General features: G+C 48.9%; 1 protein-coding gene across 3 annotated transcripts in view; it reads right to left on the bottom strand.

Moving 5' to 3' along the window:
- ZNF236 (zinc finger protein 236) overlaps positions 1-17,084 on the bottom strand; it is a 178,311-nt gene that overhangs the window by 99,614 nt on the left and 61,613 nt on the right. For all 3 annotated transcript variants that reach the window (XM_074987533.1, XM_074987534.1, XM_074987535.1), the window contains exon 7: positions 8,780-8,926. In XM_074987533.1, the coding sequence (XP_074843634.1) occupies positions 8,780-8,926 (147 nt within the window). The remainder of the gene's footprint in view (positions 1-8,779; positions 8,927-17,084) is intronic.

Here is a 17,084-nt window from a genome sequence, read left to right as displayed (position 1 = left end):
ATTTATGTATGTAAGGTTTGCACTTCTTTTGCAAAGTTAAAGATACTGTGCAGTTGCCTCTATTCTTCGCAGTATCTAAATAGAATAAAAATAATGTACTTTATACGTTCTTGTCTTTTGCTGGTTTTTTTAGGGTTTTTTAGTTATTTTAAAAAAAACCTTGCTAGTTAGTCAGTCAGTCTGCTTCTGTGAAAAGTGGTATTTGTATGTTTGTCCATATTTTTCATAGCAGCAAACTTGCTAGATGGGAGGTAGCCAAATTTATGTTTTCACGTCCATTCTAATCAGGTGTGTGTGTACGCACGTGCATAGAAGCCAGAAGATTTTGCCCAGTAGTATCCAAGAGGTCAACCTCAACACCACCTCCAGAGTGACACCTAATACATAGCCCTCCTGACCCAAGAGGCCCTCCCCACCCCAATTCCTTCTTTTAGTCACCCCAACAGAGGGAAAGGAAGGTGGATACTGGAATCAACATGAACATAACATCTTTAAGATTTATGAAAACCAACTGTTTTTGTTTTCTTCATATGCTTGTTCATGTGCATTCCAAGCAGGTGACTCTCAAGCCAAAGATTTAGCATGTGAGGACAAAGTCACAAACTGGTTTATTGCCCTACCAAAGGCCACATTCCCTCTGGCCTGCTGGGCGATTGTGTAATGTGCAAAAAACATGTGGACAGAAGATCATGTCACCCAACTGCATCTCTCAAGTCAGTATCTGTCCAAGGAATGCGCTGGATGAAGCCTGTGCTCTGGTAGAATACACCATAATTGCCAGTACAGGGACTTGTGAAAGGCTGTAACATCTGCAAAGACAGAAGACTATCCAAGAAGAGATCTGCTGAGATGATACAGGCTGACCTTTTTCAGCCTATCCAAAACAGCTACAAAAAAGTGGACTGATTTTCTAAATGGTCTAGTTCTCTCAGTGTAAAAGTCCAATGCCCTGTGAACATCCAAGGGGTGGAGTCTCTGTTCCAATTCCCAGAATGGGGCTTAGCATAAAACACTGAGGGCTTGTCTACACTTGACCCCAAGGTCGAAGGGGGAATATTAATCAGGGTGATGGGAGATTACTAATGAGGTGCTGCGGTGAATATGCAGCACTTCATTAGACTAATTATCCCCCATGGCAACTTCGAAGTGTCAAACTTCCAAGTACCGGCATGCATGTAGCCGTGGGCACTTTGAAGTTGCCACAGGGCAGAATTAGCCTAATGAAGTGCTGCATATTCACAACAACACTTCATTACTAATCTCCCTTCACTCTGATTAACATGCCCCCTCCAACCTTGGGGGCAAGTGTAGACCCAACCCAAGAGAAATATATCGTGGTTGATGTGAACTGAGAAACCACCTTAGGGAGGAAAGTAAGTATGTTGGGGGTGGGGAAGGTATCTGTACCTTCTCCCTAAAGAATACATTATAGGAGAGGACTCTGAGGTTAGGATCTTCAGTTCTGAAACCCTTCTGGCCAAGGCTATAGCCACTAGGAGAGCGACCTTATATGAGAGAGAAAGCAGGAAGTATGTGGCTAGCGGTTCCAATGGTAAATTTGTCAACCCTGAGAGGACCAGGTAGAGGTCCCATGGTGGGACTAGTTGACATACTAGTCTAGACCCATGAAAAATTGACTTAGCATGAGGTTAGAGAAAACCATTCAGCCTTGGGTGGAAAGCTGATATAATAGCCAGGTAGGCCCTTATAGATGAAATAGAAAGCCTTCATTGCTTGAGATGAAGCAGGCAGTCTACGATAACTGGAACCTGCACCCATGGCAGGAATCCGCCAATCTAGGTTGATCAAATGGAGCCCCTCTATCACCTGGCCAGGGTTTGCTGCTTCTGAGAAGGACATGACGAACCTGGTCTAAAGCATGAAAGCTCCCCAAGATTCAGCCACAGAACTTCCACGCTGCAAAACGTAAGGACTTCAGGTTCAGATATTGGAGACGACTGTGGTCTTGTGTCCGAAGATTCAGATAGAGTGGAAGAATGATTGGCACTTCCACAGACACATCCAGGAGAGAGAGATACCAGTTCTGGCTGATGCTATTAAGGAGGAGCTGTGCTCATTATCTCTTGATCTTGCGAAGAACTTTGTGTATCAGTGGAATGGACGAAAAACATGAAGGAGATGGGGCTCAGGCGGCTCGGGCTGGCAGCTGGCCTGGGCAGTGTGGAACTTCAGCAGGCCCTGGCGGTGCAGGGCTTGGGTGGGCAGCTCTGGCAGTGTGGGTCTGAGGCAGATGGGCAGCTGTTGCAGGCGGCCCAGGCAGCTGACGGGGGCTCAGGCAGCTGGCCAACTGGGGCTTCACCAGGCACCCACAAGAAAAACTAGTTGTGCTTATTCTTAATTTTAAGTAACATTTTTATATCAAGTTTTTGTGTTTATTTTAAATTATGAATTGAATTTTTGTTAAAAAGGGGGTTGGACGATGGTGAAGAAAAGGTGGGGGCCATGAGGGTTTCCTCAAAAATGAAAAGGGGGGCATGATGCCAAAAAGTTTGGGAACCACTGTGCTACAGGATCTCATCGAGCAGCAGGCATCTACACCCAACTCTATCTCTGAGGCTGAGGACCAGGGTGTAGCAGTACAGGGTGACACTGAACAAAGAGAACCAGAAAACTGATAAAATTTGGCCTTGTGGCTGGACCCACATTTGCAAAGTTTGCACTGGAGTACAGTGCAACAGCGGAAAGGACTTGCCACGAGATGGCACCAGCAATCCATTACTCATGCCTCGTCTCTCCTCAAAGCGGCACTGTCCTCTGACTCAAATCCCAGGCCACCTCAAAGGTTTCTGGGATAGAAGGGAGAAAAAAATCCCAGCCAAGATGGTCCAGAAAACAGTGTTGAGACAGACTCAACTGAACCTGTTGCAGGGCCAGAGTCAACACACCCACTGGAGCCATCTTTGTCTACGTGTGCTGCAATGGCTGGCATCTCCCAAAGTTAGACTGTTTCTTTTGCAGCCTAGAAGACTGGCACCTCTCATTTCTCTGCTTTTTCTGAGGCATTAGAAGCACCAAATCATCTGTCGTTTGCACTGGAGAGTTAGGTGCTGAGGAGGAGGTCCTGCATGTCAGATCCACTGGCACAGGATCAGATAAAGAGCAAAGTGCAGGCTGCTGAAGTGGGATCCTGGCTCTCTGCACACGATTCTTAAGTGTCTGCAGGCAAAAACCCTTACAAATGAGGCACCTCTCTTTTCTGCTGCCCCTCACCAGAAGGCACTCAGCATGGGTCAATTTTCATCATAAGCTTGCTGCAAGCCTGGCAAGCTTTGAACCCCAGAGACTGAGGCATGCCCCAATATGGGAAAAGGAAGGGAGGGGGATTACCCCTTAACAACCATTCTCACTAATAACAATACTACTAATTGCTAAACTATTTGCAACAGGATACTGCTAATGGTGCTTCCATTATCAAGAGCAAGATGTGCCTGTCTTTATCTCCTGGTGAGAAGGAAATGGGGAAGTTGATAGATCAGTAGGGCTATATAGCACCACCATAATGGTGCTACTCCAGGGGGCGCCCAGGCAAAATCTTCCATCTTTCATGCACATGTGCATATTCTCACCTGAATGGAATGCACATAAACAATCACTCAAAAAGTGATATTAACATACAGATATCACTTTTCATAACTGATAAGCTGAGACACAAATTAAGCTGGCGATAAGCAAGATGGTGGGGAGATAATGGACTAAACGCAGAGGGGGAAGTTGGTGAGACCAGAGCCAGCACCTGCAGGTGAAGGCCAGGACCAGAACCCAAAGCCCAGCAACCAGGGCCCCATTCAGCCAGGGTCAAAGCACCTGGCTGAAACCTGAAACGAGAGCATGTAAGGTACAACTAGGGGAGTGGGAGGGCAGTGAACCCCCCACCACTGGGTGGCCAGGGGCTGGACATGGTGGCCCCACAACCAGAGCCTGAAAGTCTGCAGCCAGGAAACAGCCTTCTGCCACGTGGTCAGAGCCAAAGGCAGCAGGAGCTGAGGAGGAGAGTTAGAGCCACGGGATGGCATCAGTCATCCCATCAACTCAGGTCTGAAGTCAGAAGTCTGAATCCCATTTCACCCTGCAAAGTGGGGAATTCACTCCAGCGCCTTGCTCTTCCAGCATCTGTGGCTCTGAGGAGGGCCGGGCAGGGTCTAACCCTTGCCTGTCTGCCCAAGGTGAGAGGATGCTGCCCTGCCTCTTACCGCCCTAGCCTGCAATCACTGCTGAGAAGGCTATGGCCACACAAAAAAACCCTGGTGGCCACGTGCAGCCACATTTGAGAAACCATGTCCCAAGAAACTGCACAGAAAACTTCCAGAAACTGCACAGTTAAATTTACTATCAGAGCAAACTTATTTGGTTGAATGTGTGCATGGATATTTTTATTTATGTATGTTTTAGTATTAACTAACATCACAACTGGGCCTAAGAGCCTCAGTTAAGGAGCAGAACCCAACTGTGCCAGGCACTATACAAATAACGAGAAATGGTCCGTGTCCCAAAGACTTTATAAATCTAAGACAAGACACAATAGGTCAAAACTGAAACACCTCTCTTCTTTTCCCAGAAAACAGTCAGGAACCTTAAAGCAGGGGCCCACAAAGCGAGCAAGGCGTGAATTTCACAACCACAATTAACTACTGGGTGTCAGGCTCATCCATGTCCTTAAAAATGCTGAAATACGTTACTGTTTTTATGCATGTGTATTCACCTGTGTATACTGATTAATAAAGTTTTTATAGTCTACATACTCCTTTTCTTACATATGCCAAAAGGCTGTCTTTTTTTATATGAACATAAATGAAAGTTCTGTTGGCTTGGATTATATTAGAGAGAATGCAGGGGCCCTCCTAATTACAAGGACAAAAAGTGGGGGCCAGTGGAAAAAGTTTGCTCACCCCTGCCGTAAAGGACAGGGCTTTTTTTAAAAAAGTCATCTAACAACTTTCTAGGGGCAAATATATCCAAGAATACTTCTTGTTTTTGTAACTACATCTTATTGTTGGCTCTCATTCAGTTTGTGATTTAATATAACCCCCAAATCCTTTTCAGTAGTACTATTGCCTACCTAGTTATTCCCCATTTTATTTGCATATTTGATTTTTTTTCTTCTGGGGTTTAATATTTTCATCTTTGTCTTTATTAAATTTCATCTTCTTGATTTCAGACTAGTTCTCCAATTTGTCAAACTTCATTTGACTTCTAATCCTGTTTTACAAATTGCTTGCAACACACTTTCAGCTTAGTGTCATTCACATTTTTTAAGCATACTCTCCAAATCCTCCTACAATTCATTAATGAAACTCAAATAGTACCACATCTGTACAAATCACTGAAAAACCTCACTAGACACATCCGGTGTGACAGTACAGTAAAGCCCTCAAAATACGCAGCTTCAAGTTGCGCATAATGTGTTTTAATGTGAGTTAAGCACATCTTGAAGCTGCTCTGGAGCTCTAAGCCTTCCTAGCTGCCTGCAGCTAGGCAGGCTAAGAGCCCCTTCTCCCTGCCTTCCCCCAGTGGCGCTGCTGTCAGACCAACAGCTGCACAACAAGGGTGAGGCAGGGAGAAGCAGCTGGGAAACTGACCAGCCCTGGTGGGCTGGTTAGTTGCATGAGTCCTGTAAGGCAGGGGGGACCTGGGAACCAAGCAGCAACCTGACTCACAGCTCCCCTCCACTTGCAGAGCCACGAAATTGACCAGGGCAGCAGCTTGGTTCCTGTCTACCCCGATTTGCCTGAAAATCTGAGTTATCTGGGGGTTGCAGGAACACAGCCCATGTGTAACTCAAGGGTTTACTGTAAATCAATCAATCAATCATCACTATATTTTCAGCCCTAACTGGTGTCTGCCATGAAAAGGGAAGAAGGGCTTCAATCGCAAGTGTTACATACCCATAAGTTCACCTGAAAAGGCAGTTACCTGTTCTGCAACTAGTATCAGAGAGGTAGCTGTGTTAGTCGGTAGCTTTGAGAACAACAAGAGTCTATAAGGTGCCACAAGACCTAAGAGCTATTTCACTAACCTTACAGACTAACAGATATTTTAAAATAGCTATGATTCTATAAGTTGCCACAAGACTTCTTGTTGTTCTGTAACTAGTGTTCGTTGAGCTGTGCTGCTCATGTCCATTCCAAGTTGGGTGTGAGCTGGCATATGCCCAGCTGCCAGAAGCTTTTTGCCCTAGCCAGTAGCCATAGGATTGGTGTGGCACCCCCTGGAGTGGCGCCTGTATGGCAACCCATATATGCACCACCCGCCCCGCCCCTGCTCAGTTCCTTCTTGCCAGCTACTCTGACAGTAAGGAAGGCGGGAGGATTCTGGAATGCACATGAGCAACACCTCTTGAAGAACACCAGTTACAGAACAGGTAACTGTCTTTTCCTCTTCAAGTGGATTGCTCATGTGCATTCCAAGTTGGGTGAATACAAGCCAGTGCCTAGGAGGCAGGGTCGAAGCCCTGGATGGAATGTGGCATAGCCCTGCCTATGGCAGTGTTGCCTCTACCGTACTGCGTCACCGCATAATGGGCTGAAAACGTGTGTACAGAGGACCAGATGGCCGCCCTGCAGATGTTCTGGATAGGAATCCTGGCCATATATGCTGTTGAGGAAGCTTGTGCTTTGGTAGAGTGAGCTCTGATTGGGGTGGGTGGGAGGGGAGAGAGAGAATACCCTTCCCCACCCCCCAACCCCTCACCAACTTATAGCATTCCTTAATGCAGGCCACTATCCAGGAGGAGATCTGCTGGAAGGAGACCGGAAGTCCCTTCTATCCTTTCTTCATCCTTTGGCAGGAACACTGGATGGGGTCTCAACCTGACCTGGCCTTTGTATAAAGCGGGTCCACCATCAGAACCCTTAGTTCCAACTCTCCCCGGTCAAGGTAATGACCACCAAGAATACTGTTTTGTAACTAAGAAATAAGAAGGAGCAGGAAAGAAGGGGTTCGAAAGGGGCCACCATGAGTCTTGACAATACCAGACTGAGGTCCCACAACTGCAGAGGGGGTCGCACCTGCAGTCTGACCCTTTCCAGGCCCTTCATAAACCTTTTTACCTCAGGGTCTGAGAAGACCGATGATAGACCCAGTCCAGGGTGAAAGGCCGAGATAGCCACTAAGGGCACCTTGCTAGAGGATAGTGATAAGCCTTCCTGCCTCAAGAACAAGTAGCCCAGAATAACAGTTATCAGAGTCTATACTGGGAATAACCCCTTTTGAGCTGCCCAGACAGAAAATCTTTTCCATTTGGCTACATATATTGCCCTTACAGAGGGCTTCCTGCTGTTCAACAACACGTCTTTCACAGGTCCCAAGCAAGAGAGCTCTACTACTGTCAGCCATGGAGCTTCCATGCTGTGAGATGTGTCCCTTAAAGGTTGAGGCGCTGCAGTCTCCCCTCCTCCTGTGTCAAGAGATCTGGGTTTAATGGGAGTGCGACTGGGTCACAGATGGACAGCTCCAAGAGGGTTAAGTACCAGTGCTGCTGAGCCCACACTGGGGCCACCAAGATGACCAATGCCAGGTCTGACCAAATTTTGAGTAGGGTGCGGTGGATGAGCAGCACCACAGGGAAAGAGTATAGTAGAGGGCCTGACCAGTGAATGCAGACTCCATCTGCCCAGGAGCCCGGGCTCTGATTCTGATACGAGTAGAACGTCTTGCACGTCGCATTGAGATGGGAGGTGAATAAGTCTACTTGGAGATGTCCCCACTTCTGGAAAGTTAAATAAAGCATGTCCAAGTGTACCAACCACTCATGGTCCATGAAAGACCTGCTGAGACAGTTCACCAGGGAGTTGTGAGCCCCCTGGGATAAAACGCTTTCGGAAGCATTTGATGTTGAATGCAAAACTCCCAAAGCCTGACGGCCTCGCGACACAGGGGAGAGGAGTGTGTACCCCCTTACTGGTTTATATAGTACATTGTTGTGGTGATGTCCGTGATCACAGCTACATATTGACCCTGAGACTCTCCTGAAACACCTCACAGGCAAGCCTGATGGCTCTGAGTTCTCAAACATTTATGTGGAGTCACGCCTTGGTCCACAGGGACTGGGTCTGCCACTCTCCCAGATACAGCCCCCAAACCCAAGTCTGAGGTGTCCATGACTAGAAAGAGGGAGGTTTGTAAGGGGGTTGAAAGGCACTCCCATGTAGACCAAGTGAGCATCCAGTCACCAGTATAGGGTTAACAGCACCCGTGGTGAGACTGTCACCAATATGTCTGTTGTCCCTGACAGGTCAGTACATTGAGGCGAGCCACAGTTGGAAGAGACACACTCTCAGCCTGGCATGCTAGGGCAAAAAGCTTCTGGCAACTGGGCATGCGCCAGCGCACCCCCAACCTAGAATGCACATGAGCAATCACTCGAAGAAGTTAATGCTCCTCAGCAAAACTGAAAATAAGCCAGGGCTGAAAGTTACTCTACTATGGAATGGTGGGGGTTGCAGATGGTACAGCTTTTTTTCCCCACTACAAAATAAAAGAGAGCTTATTTTGTGTAACATATCTTCAGTACTTGTATGAGATTGCACTCCACCATTCAACACATTTTCCTATTAAATGCACGAACTCTTCATGAACTTGAATTTTCTCACACTATTCTGTACAACCATAGCTGCTACTTTTAAAACCTCAGGAAACAAAACACATAGGAAAGCTGTTAAGAGTTTTAACGTTATCTGAAGGACAATCATATCTATTAATAATATCCAAATTTATTAAGTTCTTAGTCACTAGCATAACATAAAATGTAAATTAAGTTTACCGTTGTAACATGAGACACTTCTGTAGGAGCACTTGCTGAGTTCTGCTGACCACCCATATGCATCTTGCTGATGTGAGTATTTAAGCTGCCTAAGCTTTTGAAAACACAGCTGCATTCTGTACAGTTATAGGTAGGACCATTCTTCACCTTAAGGAATTAAGAAAATATTATTTTCTTCAAACATTTTATAGTTTTATTTTTTCCTCTATTAGTAAAAAATACATATTACAGTCTTACCTCATTTAAAAGAAAGTTGTCCACTTCTTCAAGACTATTTACCTCCAGCTAACAAAGCAATTCGGTATCATTCTTTAGAGAAAGGACATTATAGTTCAGCAACATGACCATCATCTGTTACCATGGCAAGCTTTTGGGGAGCTTCAGATTATGTATACACAGCAAGGAAAAACCCATGGTTGACAAGTACCAGCTGACCAGGGGTCAGGAAGCTTGGGCTGTGGGGCTGTTTTAGACTTCCAGGTTCAGTCTGGAGTCTGAACTCTGGGACCCCACCTACCCTGAAGGGTTCTAGATCTCAGGCTCCAACCCAAATCTGGAAGTCTACACGCAATGAAACAGCCCTGCAGCGGATGTCCCATAAGTCCAAATCAGATGGTACAACCAGCCACGAGTTTTTCTTTACTGTATAGTCACACACACAGAAAGTAAACTAATGTGGAAAAGAAAAATGCCCTTGGGCAGTGGCTTCCCAGCTTTTGTTCCCCAACCCCATCTCATCCCTGCATTAAACAATTATATAGAAGCAAAAATCCAAAGAGCAAGATTCCTAAAGGAAATAATCCAGATAATGTACAAATGAAAGACTAGAAATGGAAAGCAACAGCAAGCAATTGAATTAGTGGTGATGCTTAAAGAATGCATACTGTTAATTTGTTTTTCTGTACAGCAGAGTCTCAATATTCACTAACTCAATTATTTGCGAGCACCAGCAGCCGCCACTCGCCCCGGGGCCCTGGGCAGGGAACACCAACAGCCACCACGCCCCACAGGGCCCCTAGCAGGCGGCTGCCACATTTGTGAAATTCAATATTTGCGAGGGATCCCAACACGGATCAAGTGTTGAGACTCTATTGTATTAGATTTTCTTTTGGAATTTCTGTTTTAGGCTTTTTTTTTTTGCCTTATGTTTAGCCTTGAAGGGAGCTTCTGCAAATGGTGTGTTCATCTAAGATTGGAAGGTGAAGGCAGGGAAGACTTGGTTAAGAGAAAAATAGGGCTGCATGGAAAAAAAACAGACTCTGAAATGTAAAGAGGACCTGAAAGTGGGAGCAAAGAAATTCAATCTTGTAGCTTGAACAGAGGGAGAAAAAAATGATCTGAAAGGCAGGCAAGATCTAATGAAGGATTTTGAAGGCAAGGATTAAAAAACTGATAATTAAAATGAGAATAAGCCAGTAAAGGCATTTGTAAGTAAGTTAAATATGGCTGAAGTAGCAGGCAAGGCAGATGTTCTGGTGTCAAGATTTATGTAGGTCAAAATAAAAGAGACCAAAATAGAAGGAGGTTGCAATACCTGAAGCAATAGACCAAAATATGGACTTAAGACAAAAAAATTAACGGGGGTGGGGGGGGGGCGGAGGATTTTTGAAGAGGATGTAAAGAAAGATGCTGATGGTATATAGTAACAACAGTCACATGGTGGGAGGACAGAAAAGAATGAGCTAACCAAATTATCCCAAAGTTGTAAGCCTGTAAAAGAGTATGACTTGCACAGCTGCCAATATAGTAAAACAGAAGAATGAAGCTCTGCATTTCCCACGTTGAGCCACAGCTGTAGAAAGACATTGAGGAAGAGGTATCAGAGAGATAACAAATACATCACTAAATAGAGGAAGAAAGACCCATGAGCCATCGCAGTAGAGGTGGAAGTTAAACCAATGTGACTATCTGAGAGTAGTCAAAGCAAGCATGGAAGAAAAACAGGAGGGGTTAATATATGAGGAAATGCTAGGGAATGTAAGAAAGAGAAAAGGAAGGCTCCACCCAAAGAAGACACTAAAAGACAGAATCAGAACAAGGCCATATCATACAAGGCCTTTGGGAAAAAAAAGTCTCTAAGAAAACATGATCAAGTGATAGATATTAAAATTGGGAATGCAGGGAAAAAATAAATCAATAAATGGGCTTATTTTAGGAGGATCCCACCATAAAACAGTGACACTAAAAAGAATGTGGTGGATGTGGTAATTAACCAAACTAATATGAGCTCCTTGTGCAGCACTGTAGATAAAAGGATTAACACAATTCTTCCAGGTTCAAACAGAATAATACAGAATAGAAGACGGTAGATGATGCTACAGTAAATTCTTGTTTAACTGGTATGAGAGTAAACGGCACAACTCAGAACCAAGCAGCTCTGGTCAGGGAACACCAGGCAGGAGTGCGGAGAGGGCAGAGGAGCTTTCCAGCTGCACTCACGCGCAGCACAGAGGGACACAGGGCAGCACTCAACACTGATTTCCTCCAGTGCCCTGCATCCCTCCATGCTGCATGTGAATGCAGCCAGCAAGTTAGAAAGGTTACTCACCGTAGTAACGGTGGTTCTTCGAGATGTGTCCCCGTGGGTGCTCCACATTAGGTGTCGGGCTCGCCCGGCACCGCAGATCGGATCTTCCAAGCAGTTTCTGCCGGACGGCACGTGCGCCGGTGCGCGCCGCTCCCTTGCGCGCTCCTGGCCACGCGCGCGATCCGGTCCCCGACAGTTCCTTGACCAACCGCCTCGGATGCTCCTGCAAAACACTAAACAGAGATCCAAAGCGGGGAGGATGGGCGGGTAGTGGAGCACCCACAGGGACACATCTCGAAGAACCACTGTTACTATGGTGAGTAACCTTTCCTTCTTCTTCGAGTGTCCCCGTGGGTGCTCCACATTAGGTGACTACCCAGCAGTAACCCAAGATAGGAGGTGGGTAATTGGATCATGTACAGCTTGTCCCCGAGAGGACCGCTATCGAGAGCTGGGTATCCTCTTGGAATACCCTGTGAAGGGCATAGTGCTTGGCGAAGGTGTCATAGGATGACCAGGTCGCTGCTCTGCAAATGTCTTTTAGCGCAACGCCCTTGAAAAAGGCTGTTGATGCCGCCACTGCCCTAGTGGAGTGAGCCCTGGGCGTGGCCAGTAAAGGAGTCTCTGAGTTCGTAGCACATTTTTATGCAGGATACGATGTGCTTCGAGATTCTCTGCGAAGAGAGACCTTCTCCTTTTGATTTGGGAGCGATAGAGACTAGGAGTCTATCCGTTTTCCGGAAGGACTTGGTCCTGTCTATATAGAAGGCTAGCGCCCTCCTCATGTCCAGGAGGTGTAGGCACGCCTCTTTGTTAGAGTTATGAGGCTTTGGATAAAACGAGGGTAAAACTATAGGTTCGTTAATGTGAAACTCAGAAGAAACTTTAGGAACAAAGGCTGGATGCAGCCGTATGGCTACCGCCTCCTTGGAAAAAACAGTGCAGGGTGGCATTGCCATAACTGCCACAAGCTCGCTCACCCTGCGAGCTGACATGATTGCGAGAAGAAAGGTCGTCTTTATCGTAAGGAGGCGGAGGGAAACCGTGGCCAAAGGCTCGAACGGTGGTCCCGTTATCGCATTAAGCACCAGGTCCAAGTTCCACGAAGGTGGAAGTGGTTTCCGAGAGGGGTATAGGTTTACCAACCCTCTGAGGAACCTGGTAACCATGGGATGGGCGAACACCGTGCGCCCTTCCTCTTCGTGTCTGAACGCCGAAATGGCGGCAAGGTGGACCTTTAACGAGGATAGTGAGAGTCCTCCTCTCTTGAGGTCCAGTAAATACTCTAATATTACAGGTATAGGCACCGAAAGGGGGGCTAGCTGTTTGGTAGAACACCATGCCGTGAAGCGAGTCCATTTCTGCTTGTAGGTCTTCCTGGTGGAAGTCCTCCTGCTACTTTCTAGGACTTGTTGCACTTCCTCCGTACATGTGCTCTCTAGGGAGCTGAGCCCTGGATTAACCACGCTTGTAGTCGCAGGCCTTGGGGGTGCGGATGCACTATGGACCCCTGGGCTTGTGAGAGCAGATCCGGCGCCACCGGAAGGGGCATCGGTGGCCGGTCGACATGCGCAGGAGTAGGGGGAACCATTGCTGTCGATCCCACGTTGGGACTATCAGGATCATTCGGGCTCCTTCCCTCCTGGCTTTCTGCAAGACTTCGTGGATGAGCACTGTGGAGGGAAAGCGTAAAAGCAGGGGGCCCCTCCAGGAGATCGCGAATGCGTCCCCCAGGGACCCCCGTCCCAGTCCTGCCCTGGAGCAGAATCGTGGGCACTTCTTGTTGTGCTGAGTAGCAAACAGGTCTATCTGGGGAAAACCCCATGTGTGAAAAATCGGTCATAGCAGATCGGGACGGATCTGCCACTCGTGCGTGAGTGCGAATCGCCTGCTCAGCTGGTCTGCCTTCACATTGTGAGCGCCTGGTAAGTACGAGGCTTTCAAGGTTATATTGCTGGCAATGCACCAGTTCCACAACCGGACTGCTTCTGCACATAAGGCATGGGACCGAGCTCCTCCTTGCCGATTTATATAAAACATGGTGGAGGTATTGTCTGTACTGATCCCGACTACTTTGCCTTGTATATGGTCTTGAAAGCGTCTGCAGGCGTTGAACACTGCTCTGAGCTCCAGTATATTTATGTGCAGTGACTGCTCCGTGGAGGACCACAGTCCTTGCGTCACCTCTTCGCCCATGTGTGCTCCCCACCCTATGAGGGAGGCATCTGTAGTAAGAAAAACCGATATTTGTGGTTGGTGGAAGGGTACCCCTGTTAGCAAGTTCTTGGGGTTTACCCACCATTGCAGGGATTTCCGCACCTCTGTTGTGGGCGACACCACCCTGTGAACGGTGTGTGTTGCCGGTTTGTATACGCTCGCCAGCCAGTGCTGCATGCTGCGCATATGTAACCTGGCGTTCTGTACTACGAACGTTGCTGCTGCCATGTGGCCCAGCAGCTGTAAGCACGTCAGAACTGGCACCGTAGGGCTGAAGGTGATGACTTGCATGAGGGAGCCGATGGCCCGAAAGCATGTCTCTGGTAGATACACTCTCGCTGTAATAGAATTTATGCGTGCCCCTATGAGCTCTATGTCCTGTGTGGGGTTTATCTTTGATTTTGCCAGATTGATAAGGAGGCCGAGCGAAGAGAACGTGCCTGCTGTGACGTGTATCATGCGTAGTACCTCCTCCTTTGAGGCCCCTTTGAGTAGGCAGTCGTCCAGATACGGGAATATAAATACCCCCTGTCTGTGCAGGTAGGCTGACACCACTGCCAAGGTCTTGGTGAAGACTCTGGGGGCCGAGGAGAGGCCAAACGGTAGGACCTTGTGTTGAAAATGTTCTTTGCCTACCATGAACCGGAGGAATCGTCGGTGAGCCGGATGGATAGTTATGTGAAAATACGCGTCTTGAAAGTCGAGGGCTGCAAACCAATCTCCATCGTCTAGTGCCGTAAGGATGGAGGCAATTGTGATCATCCGAAAGCGTTGCTTGCGCAGGTACCGGTTGAGGCCTCGAAGATCTAAGATGGGCCTCCAGCCTCCTGTCTTTTTCTCCGTGAGGAAGTACCTCGAGTAGAACCCTTTCCCTTGCAGTTGCTCCGGCACTCTTTCCACTGCCCCTATGAGCATAAGATGGTCTACCTCCTGCTTGAGCCTCGCTACGTGGGAGGCCTCCTGGAGGTGGGGCCTGGGTGGAGGTCGTGGCGGTGGGAGCGACTGGAAGGGGATGGCGTACCCCGTGGCTATGATCTCCAGCACCCATTTGTCTGTGGTGATCCTTTGCCACTGATCGTAAAATGGTCGGAGGCGATGGTGGAATAACCGCTTCGGATGACCTTGCGCGATGGTAGTGATGGCGCAGCCCTGGATCTGTGTGTCAAACTTGTGGCCTTTGGCCCTGCCCCGAGGATGCACGGCTCTGTTGGGAACGTCGCCTGGGAGTTCTGTACTGCTGATGCTGTTGATGTCGCCCTTGCTCGTAACCTCTGTGGTACTGGGGACGCTGTTGCTGGTACTGGTACCGTCTTTGTTGAGGGTAGTACTTTTTCTTTCTGTATGGAGGGGTGTAAATCCCCAGGGTCCTAAGTGTGGCTCTTGAATCTTTACTGGAATGAAGGACTGAGTCAGTTGATTCAGCAAACAGCTTCTGCGAGTCGAAGGGAAGATCGACGATCTTTGCCTGCAGATCCCTCGGTATACCCGAAGTCTGGAGCCAGGACTCCCTTCGCATCACCACTGCCGTAGCTGTGGAGCGTGCTGCTGTGTCCGCAACATCCAGGGCGATCTGAACTCCCATCCTCAAGGCCGCGTAGCCTTCTTGCACGATGGCCTTGAGCACCGGCTTCTTGTCCTCTGGAAGCGAGTCCATGAGGGAGGTTAACCTAGTGTAGTTGTCGAAATTGTGGTTAGCTAGATGCGCTGCGTAATTTGCCATTCGCAACAGTAGAGTGGAGGAGGAGTAGACCTTTCTGCCGAACACCTCTAGCTTCTTGGCATCTTTGTCTGTTCCCCCTGTCTTGAATTGAGATGTCTTTGATCTTTGTTGCGACAACTCCACCACCAAGGAATTTGGTTGTGGGTGGCTGAACAGGAAATCCATGCCCTTCGCCGGCACAAAGTATCTCTTATCCGCTCTCTTGTGGACAGGCGGAATAGTCGCAGGAGTCTGCCATATCATAGTGGTGGACTCCAAGATTGCTTCGTCAAGCGGTATTGCTATTTTGGAGGAGGCCGGAGGTCTCAGATTTTTGAGGAGCTTATGGTGTTTCTCTTGCACTTCTGCTGTCTGGATGCCTTGCGTGAAGGCCACCCTTTTAAACAGCTCTTGAAACTGTTTGAGATCGTCCGGAGGATGGACGTCCCCCGGGGCTGTAGCCTCGTCCGGGGAGGAGAGCGAGGAACCACTAGGATACGCCTCTCTGGACCCTTCCGGTTCCTGTTGGTGATGGTACATCCTCTCGCTGGAAGCATGCAAGGGAAAATCTCGGGGTTCCATAACCAGTTCCCCCTGAGATACTTGAGTCTCTGTCCCCATTCGCAATTGCCCTCGAAGATATGGGACCGTCTGTGGGAACCTTTCCCTGGTAGACTGCCGGTGATGTCTATGCCCCGCGTGATAGGGACGACCATGGCAGCATGGGCACTGTTCTTGGGAAGGTGACCTGGACCACTCCCTTGGTGCATACCCTCTGCGTCTGGGGGAGCGAGATCGTCGAGAGACCTGGGACACTGGAGAGAGCGATTTGTGATAGTACTCCAGCGGCTCAAACCCCAAGAAGGGTGAAGGTGGTCCCAGCCAGGGCGAGGATGGTTGTAAAAATGGAGACGGGGGCTCCGGGTAGGCTAGGGGGGACACCTGCCTTCTAGTTAGAGTCTGCAGCATGAGCGGAGGGCTGAGAGAAAGCAACTGTGCAGCCCTGTCTGGAGAGGGGCTGCGGTGCCTTGTTTTCTGTGCAGCCTTCCCCCTCCCTGGAGGGGGTGGCTCCGCCCCCTGACATGCAGGGGATCTCGGCCCCGTCCGCGCCGCGCTTGGCATGCTCATGGGCAGTGCCGCATGGGTGATGTCCTCCAGTGCCTGCAGGCTGCGTGCCTGCGCGCTCTGCACCACCGGTTCCCCGGGGGTCAGTGCCGCTGCCTGCGGTGCCGCCGGTACCAGCGCTTGTTTAGCCGCCACCCTGCCTGCAGTGCGGGGCGGCTGTTTGATCATCGGCGGCTGAGCCGCCTCCACGTGGCTCTCCGTGCCGCCGCCGATCAGCTGTTGCTGCAGCTCGGGGCTGTGCGCTCCTCCCGTCCCGCTTGCTGTTGCTGCCGGCAGGGATCGGGTTGGGGAGACTTTCCTCCGTTTTTGCGCTGATGGGGTGAGGGAGGCAGCTTTCCTTTTATGGGCCCCGGAGGGTCCCTCCTGCTGCGGCCGCTCCGGCACGTCTGGCTGGAGGGCCTTGTCGAATAGCAGCATTTTAAGCCGCATCTCCCTGCCCTTCCTTGCTCTGGCTGTTAATTTTGCACAGAAGGAGCATTTCTGCGTGACATGGGACTCCCCAAGGCACCTTATGCAGTGACTGTGCCCATCAGACGCTGGCATTGCCTCTCGGCAAGACTCACATTTCTTGAATCCTGAAGAGGACATTGTTGGTGAGTCTTTTAGTTGTTAATGGGGTACTTAGCACCTTCTCTGTGCTGTTTTCCCCCTCTCCGATAGCCTGCCACAGCAGGAGGGCTCCTGGCTCCTGGCCTCCGGTGCTCTGCTTGTTACTAGGACTGGACTGAATTCCGTCC

Source organism: Carettochelys insculpta, chromosome 2 (assembly GCF_033958435.1).
Source record: "Carettochelys insculpta isolate YL-2023 chromosome 2, ASM3395843v1, whole genome shotgun sequence".
NCBI classification, from domain to species: Eukaryota; Metazoa; Chordata; order Testudines; family Carettochelyidae; genus Carettochelys; species Carettochelys insculpta.
The sequence above is the reverse complement of the archived record's forward strand: the minus strand, read 5'-3'. Positions and strand labels throughout refer to the sequence as shown.